The sequence below is a fragment of the Oryza glaberrima genome, chromosome 11 (genome assembly GCF_000147395.1).
Source record: "Oryza glaberrima chromosome 11, OglaRS2, whole genome shotgun sequence".
In the NCBI taxonomy this organism is placed as follows: domain Eukaryota; kingdom Viridiplantae; phylum Streptophyta; class Magnoliopsida; order Poales; family Poaceae; genus Oryza; species Oryza glaberrima.
In genome coordinates, this window is record NC_068336.1 from 5345882 (window position 1) to 5353391 (window position 7510).

The 7510-nt window shown below is 42.3% G+C and overlaps 1 protein-coding gene across 1 annotated transcript; it reads right to left on the bottom strand.

Moving 5' to 3' along the window:
- Positions 1-3743: 3743 nt before the first annotated feature.
- LOC127754198 (F-box/FBD/LRR-repeat protein At5g56420-like) lies at positions 3744-7510 on the bottom strand. The gene is made up of 5 exons (XM_052279687.1): positions 6280-7510; positions 5745-5900; positions 5456-5657; positions 5002-5041; positions 3744-4066 (listed from the first exon to the last, which is right to left on the bottom strand). The coding sequence occupies exons 1-4, from the start codon at positions 7192-7194 to the stop codon at positions 5004-5006; spliced, it is 1311 nt and encodes a 436-aa protein (XP_052135647.1). The 5' UTR covers positions 7195-7510; the 3' UTR covers positions 3744-4066; positions 5002-5003.

Consider the following 7510-nt stretch of genomic DNA (forward strand, 5'->3'; position numbering starts at 1 on the left):
TGCCTGCTCCAAACCCATCTTCTTCCGGAGTTCAAGAAACCGAACTCGTCCAACAGGCTTAGTCGGTATATCTGCAAGCTGATCTTCTGTTCGCACATACTCCACAGCGATTTGCTTCTTCTCCACACACTCCCTGATAAAATGAAATCGAGTGTCAATGTGCTTACTTCGATCATGGAGTACTGGATTCTTGCAGAGATTGATTGCTGATTTGCTATCAACTTTCATCACAGTTTGGCCAGGGTCCTCTCCAAGTAATTCTGCCAATAGCCTATTGAGCCAAATCCCTTGACAAGCACCAGTAGTAGCAGCAATATACTTAGCTTCACATGACGACAAAGCTACCACCTTTTGTTTCTGAGATTGCCAGCTGATCAAACTGTCTCCCAGCATATACAGTACACATGTGGTGCTCTTCCTATCATCCAAATCCCCAGCCATATCACTGTCACTGAACGCAATCAATCTGAGTTCAACCTTTTCCCTTCTCCCAAAGCAGCAGCCAACATCAAGAGTACCTGCAATGTATCTCAGAATATGCTTCACTGCTGCCCAATGTTCAGAAGTTGGTTTCTCCATAAATCTGCTCACATACCCGACAAAGTAAGCAAGATCTGGCCTTGTGTTCACCAAATACCTGAGACTTCCCACAGTGCTTCTATACATGGTTGAATCAACTCCTTCCCCTCCACTCTCCCTCTTCAGTTTCAACCTAGCTTCCATGGGAACTTGAGTAGAATTGCAGCCTTCCATTCCTGTCTTTTCTAGGATTTTTGCTGCATAAGCAGTTTGTGACAGAAACACTCCATCATCCTTTTGGACAACCTCCATTCCCAGATAGTAACTCAGCAGACCTAAGTCACTCATGCGAAATTTCTTCTTGATCTCCTCCTTGAAAAAATCAATTTCACTTGCTTGAGCCCCACTGATAATCAGATCATCCACATACACTCCCACAATCAACCTTGAGCTTCCTGTTCCTCTCACATACACTGCACTCTCAGTTTCAGACTTGATGAAATTCAGAGAAATCAAAGTGTTGTGCAGTTTTGCATTCCATGCTCGGGGAGCCTGCTTTAGCCCATACAAAGCTTTCTTGAGCCTCAACACCTGGCCTTCTTTTCCTTTCTCAATAAAACCAGGTGGCTGCACAACATAAACTTCCTCTTCCAAATCACCATTCAGGAAAGCAGACTTCACATCCATGTGATGAATCTCCCATCCTTTGCTTGCAGCTACTGCAATCAGGAGCCTCACAGTTTCCATTCTAGCCACTGGGGCAAACACTTCCTCAAAATCAATTCCTTGTTGTTGCACATATCCCTTTGCTACCAACCTTGCTTTGTGTTTCACCACAACTCCTGATGGATCCTTTTTCACCTTATAGACCCACTTTAACCCAATTGCTTTATGTCCAACAGGGAGCTCAGCAAAGCTCCAAGTCTGATTGTCTTCAATGGACTTTAGCTCCTCTTGCATTGCCTGCCTCCAACACAACTGTTGTTCAGCTTCTGCAAGACTCATTGGTTCCTCACTTGCCAGCAAGCATTGGTCGCTATAATCAAAATCAAGGACAGGTTCAGTAGCAGATAGGATATCCTGCACTCGGTGATACCTGACAGGGCTTTCATCTGTCCCTGGCGTGATAGAGTTTGGTGGTGAGCAGAACTCCACCCCCGCCGGCGCTTCAGGTGGTGAGGGCGGAGTGGCCGTCGACGCCGGGGACGCGCCTCCCTGCACAGGCGTGCTAGCCTGTTCGCCCAAGTCGGCAATAGCAGACTCCACGGGATTCACAAAGAAATCCACCGTGAATTCCTCCTCTCCAGTCGCCTCTGTCTCAGGATCACGCCATGCCCATGTTGCCGCCTCATCGAAGACGACATCACGCGACACGCAAACGCGCCGCTCCACAGGGTCATACATGCGATACGCCTTTGACCCTTGTTCATAGCCAATAAACACCATCCTCGTACCTCGATCGTCGAGCTTGCGCAGGTTCGGCTTCACCGTCTTGACGTAGCCTACACAGCCAAACACCCTCAGGTGTTCGGCCGAGGGACGTCGCCCATGCCACGCCTCATATGGGGTTCATACCTGAACGTGGTTCACCGATAAGATTCAAACGGAGGAACTGGAAGCTGAAAATTACGTCGTGGGGCGAGGAGCGAGCTTGGGATGGAGTCGCGGACATCAAGCGACTGCTGCGATTGTCGCGAACGATGAGCGGGCGCAAAGAAGAAGCTCGTGGATGTTCGGCGGCGCAACTGGTTGGCGACGAAGATTGTGGATAACCGGCTGCGTACATCCAAGACTCTCACGAACAATCAGCAGCCCACGACGACGATGGTCGGGCACGTCCGGTAGCACAACGACTCGGCAATGAAGAAGTTCGCCGACGTGCGGCGGTGTAACAGCGTGGAGCCTAAAGTGGAGTGTGTAAAAGAATGGAATGGCATCTCTACTCGTATTGATGAAAATAAAGCAAAAAAATCGAAATTAGTGGATTCGATTCAGTGCAATCTCAAATTTTTGGAAATAAATATTAGCGTGATAATGTTAATATTTCAAATATGGAAAGTCATTTTAAATTTGGGTAATAAATTATCACGCAATCATATTAATATTTCAAATGGAAAGTATGTGCATGAAAGTTTATATGGAAACAATAGGAGTGAACGTATAAATGGAAACTCAATCACGTCAGTACATGCATGCATGCAAATCATGAATCCCTATTGCTGATGGAAAGATCCAATCGGGTTTAACCCGTTAAGAAGTATAGTACTCCGGTTTGTGTAGCACAGATCTCAAAGCACGTATACGGTGAATTCTATTGGAGTCCATACTCCATGTAACACCAGTTAATTTACCTATATATATATATATATATAGTAAATTTGTTTGGTACTCCATGGTGCCCGGGCACCATTGTTGAAATTGAGTATATATCCAATTCAAATGAGTATGAAATTTTTTTAATTACTTAGGTATTAACGTTAACTACTTTACTAACTAGTTCAAAGCAAGTTTGAACTGAATTTAAACTTGTTTTTGTTAGATTTTGATTCTAGGTAGTAATCATGGATTGTGAAATAAAGTTAAATTTGAGTTGTTTTGTTGATAGGTATAGGTATGAATCAAATTATTATAACTAGGTATATACTCACAATTTGAAAATTTTGAAAAATTTGAGTGATTTTGTGCATTTGATACCATGGTGCCCCATATGAGTGTCCTATATATATATATATATATTCAATATTAGATTTAATAAAACTAATTTGATGTTATGAGAGTTGCTACGTTTTCCTGTAGGCTTTATTAAATTTATGGAAGTTTGACTTATTTAAAAGTCAAAACGTCTTATAATACTATATTCATCTCAAAATGTATGACACCATTAACTTTTCATGTAACGTTTGAAAAAAAATAGTTAAGACTATAGTTTGCTTATGATAAAACAAATAAATAATAAATAATATTTATATAATCTTTTTAAAATAATATGAATGACCAAACATCATATAAAAAAACAACGACATCATATATTTCATATTTCTTTAAAAAGTGAGAACAAAACAGATGGAGTAGCTCACTTTTTTTTGGTTAAAAGTGACATAATTTTATTTAGTTAGACTAGAGTGAATTAATAAGGATTACCACAGGTCGGGTCGCACCCATCCCACAACAACAATTTCATCCAAGTGCCTACAGCCGCACGGCCAGAAACACACACCGAATAATACACAGCAGGAAAATGTCACCGGAGATTGCAGCCAACTGATAAATCCAAACTGCATCAGATTTCGAGTTCTTTAGCATCATACACAGCAGGAGCTACATGTCATATTGCAAAAACCAAACAGCCAATAGTGTAAAGGCACAACTAGTATCATTCATACAGAAGTACATATCGGTACCGATATGAATGAGACGCTACCAATCAGAAGACAGCAACAGCACTGTCTTTTCTGAATAATCAGTAGAGACTGCAGACGTCAACAGACATCCCAAATGTTCACACCGGCCCTGTGCTTTGATCCAAACGGCCAACCTAAACACAAACCTGCATGAGAGAAGTGGCAAATTTCAATGATGTGATAATAGACTGTAATGTAGCAGTAGTCCTTGTTACCACTCACCAAAGTTTTATCCTAACTAGCCTACTAACGGTGACTTATGACCGGTATTCACAACTGAGACAATCTCTGACAATGATACCTGCTACCTCATACATACGCCTTTGATACAGAAATCAATTCATTTGTCTAGTGCAATACTCTTATTTCTTAGGAGAATAGGTTGATTTGAAGGGATAAATAATTTGGGGCTTATAGTGCAAAAATATGGTGTAACAATGCCCATGCCCACATTACTTTGGTAAAGGTAGGAATGATGAGGATAGTAGTACAAGGGATGTTCATGTACTTCCCTTTTCCTTTTCCATGCTGAATAGGAGCTGCTACCTTTTATTAAAACAGTGAACTACAGCATTTCTAAATGTCAATTAAAGAATTGCCCCTGCCTTATGCATGTATGGAAATTGTGCAAACACATGCAGAAAGACTGGGCACAAAACATTACGACAGCTGATGAGGTCATATTTTTCAAAAAAAGAAAAGGAAAACTGCATCCCAGAATTTTTAGCTAAAATTGCAACTGAACAAAGATGTTATCTAAAAGACAAATAGCCCAAAGTGCAAGTAACACACGAAACAAGTTCTAAAATGTATTATTTGTTCCTTTTGATTGCATTAATCATGTCCATAAGATCCCAACAGATAGAAAACAACTATGTCGCACCCAGTCATCCACAAAAATGATACATACTTCCTCCGTTTCACAATGTAAGTCATTCTAGCATTTTCCATATTCATATTGATGTTAATGAATCTACATAGATATATTAACATCAATATGAATGTGAGAAATGCTAGAATGACTTACATTGTGAAACGGAAGGAGTAACTTGTAAGAACTAAAAAGACAGCATGATCTAACCTCTAGTTGTAGCTGAAACCAGTACAGACAAAATTAAAACCTGCAGACAAGAAAATCAATTAAGATGGGTTAGGCAAAGGATAATATATACCTATACGTACGCAGTATGAGCAGAGAGCATATGCAATAATATCAATAAAATATCCCAACATATACAACCCAAACTGGTCAACGTATAAATTAATCATGCATACATTGCAATTCAACCCAATGATATTATAAAGCTTTTAGAGATGCTTGCTAGTTAGATACATGTATTATATCATCCTTTCTTTTTCTCTTTGAATTGTATGGGGAGGTTGTACATTTTTCTCACCCGTGTGCAGATTAAAATGTAGCTATTAATTTCTTTGAATTAGATCAAGATTTTCTTCACGGCTGGGTTTCTTAATTTATACACATAGTCCCGAATTTTCTGTAAAACAAACAACAAATGTCTGATAGATTAACTCACATCCAGATCCATTGCGTTCACTAGTCAGTTTGATATTAATTTGCTTGAGTGGTATGCCGTAGGTAGTCAGGGTCTTCAAGATTTTCCAAACCCACGTATTGACCTCTTTGCATTCAATTTCAACAATCTTAAGATGGTTGGACACAAATGGCAGTTCTGATGTATTATATTGTCCTTCCGAATCCATTAAACATGTAGGTGCCTGTAGAAAATAAATAACATATAAGCTCAATCAACCATGGATGGTAACTTTAATAACAAGCTCTGATCAATCCGCAGGATGCAATACCTTTTGGAGCTGAATAGTAAGCTTCTCCAAAATTGGTGAATGTTGGAGAAAGCAGATTAGCGCACTGAGGTCACCAACCACACACCATTCATCAAGTAACAAAGTCTTCAACTTGGCAAATGTAGGACACCACTTCAAATCCCTCCTGAAAACATACTATGCAAAGTGCAAAGGATCCAGATAAAATAAGTAACCATCATTCTTTTATAATTAACCAGATATAATCGAAAAAAATATTTAAAAAGATTCATTTTTACAGATACCTAACATGCCCAAAACTGTCCAAATATCAGACATACTGAATGACTTATACCAGAACTGAGGAATCATTGACATTATCATTTAAATTTTTCATTAGAAAAGAATGTTGTGGATTCAAGAACCAACAGTACCAAGCATTGTGACCACGACCAAGTTATATGAAAACTGCACAATAATGCTACCGAAGTGTTGGATATGTTTACTGCATAAGAAATAACAGAAATAAAAAAAATATAAGGAAAGATATGAGAGATGTAGTCTCAAGAATACATACCACTGCAGGATCAGCTGATAACTCCAAGTGCGTAGCTTCCGACAAGCCTTGAAGACACATGCCATTGGTGCCGTAACCAGCAACAACCTCATCAGCACAACCAAAACAATAATCATCATCATCATCATCACAACCACCAGAGACACTCTTCTGACATTTGTCCTCACAAGCGTCATCGAATCTAACAATTGCTTGTAGCAAGGATGGCATGCTTTCAAGGAACGGAGCCCTACCAGGGCAGTAACTTAGCTCCAACGAAACTAGACTCGGAAAACACAACCAAATGTGGTATTCTATAGAAAATTGACACTGGGAGAGGCACAATGTTTTCAAGGATGAAGACGACAGTTTATCGACATAGATACAGCAAGTATCCATATCCAGATTCACCAGCGATGGGCAGCCCGACAGATCAAGAAAATTATCATCGCCACTTATACCTTGAAGCTCTAACCTCGTGAGGTGCTGAGAGATGAGAGTCATGTAAGGCAGCTCGACCCAATCGATCAAACTGATTCGTAGCACCCGAGCTTGGCAGCGCAAAGCTCGCTGGATCCAGCGGACGAAGAGCTGATCTTTTTCAGGCAAGAAATCCGGGAAATTGATGTTGATACTGCAGTAATTCAGAGGCGCGCTGCTGCTGCGGAGCGTAAAAAAGCGGTCCACCAAGCTGATGAACCTGTCGTCCGGTTCATCGTAATCCCACCACTCCACGGAGAGGCCCGGCGCTTCCTTCCAGAGGTGGAGCCAGCGCCGGGCGAGCACGCACGTCGCCACCGCGTCGTGCGCCGGGAGCAGCGACAGCACGAGGTGGAGCACCCCGTCCGGCAGGGCGCTGATGCGGTCCGGCGCCACTCGCTCCTTCTTCTTCCTCCCCCTCGCCGCCGCCGGCGCCTTCCTCTTCCGGGGAGGCATTCCGTCGAACGGTTGCCGCGCGTGTGTACGTGGGTGGAAGTGGAAGCGCGGCGTCGCCTCGGCTCCGCCGAATGGCACCGAAATGCAGCCGCGCGCGCGCGTCGAACGCCGGAACGGCAGCGAGATGGGAGTAGTACTACTAGTATTTGTAGAGGGAGATGAGTTTGGCCTTGTTTGCTCGCCGCCTCGATCTCCGCCGCTTCGGTCGCCTCGCCGCGCGTGTTTACACTCGCACTCGCGGCTGCCTGCCTAGTCGCCTCGCCTGCTAGCGCTTGCATGCGGACGCTTTGAAGCCAGTGCTAGCTGTACTACTGAC

What these genes read in the sequence shown, in the direction of transcription:
- LOC127754198 (XM_052279687.1), bottom strand. Translation starts at nt 7,194, where the DNA reads ATGCCTCCCCGGAAGAGGAAGGCGCCGGCGGCGGCGAGGGGGAGGAAG. An exon ending in TATCAGCTGATCCTGCAGTG is followed by an intron (nt 5,901 to 6,279) that starts GTATGTATTCTT and finishes CACTTTGCATAG; the next exon opens with TATGTTTTCAGGAGGGATTT. An exon ending in TGAACGCAATGGATCTGGAT is followed by an intron (nt 5,042 to 5,455) that starts GTGAGTTAATCT and finishes TCTTGTCTGCAG; the next exon opens with GTTTTAATTTTGTCTGTACT.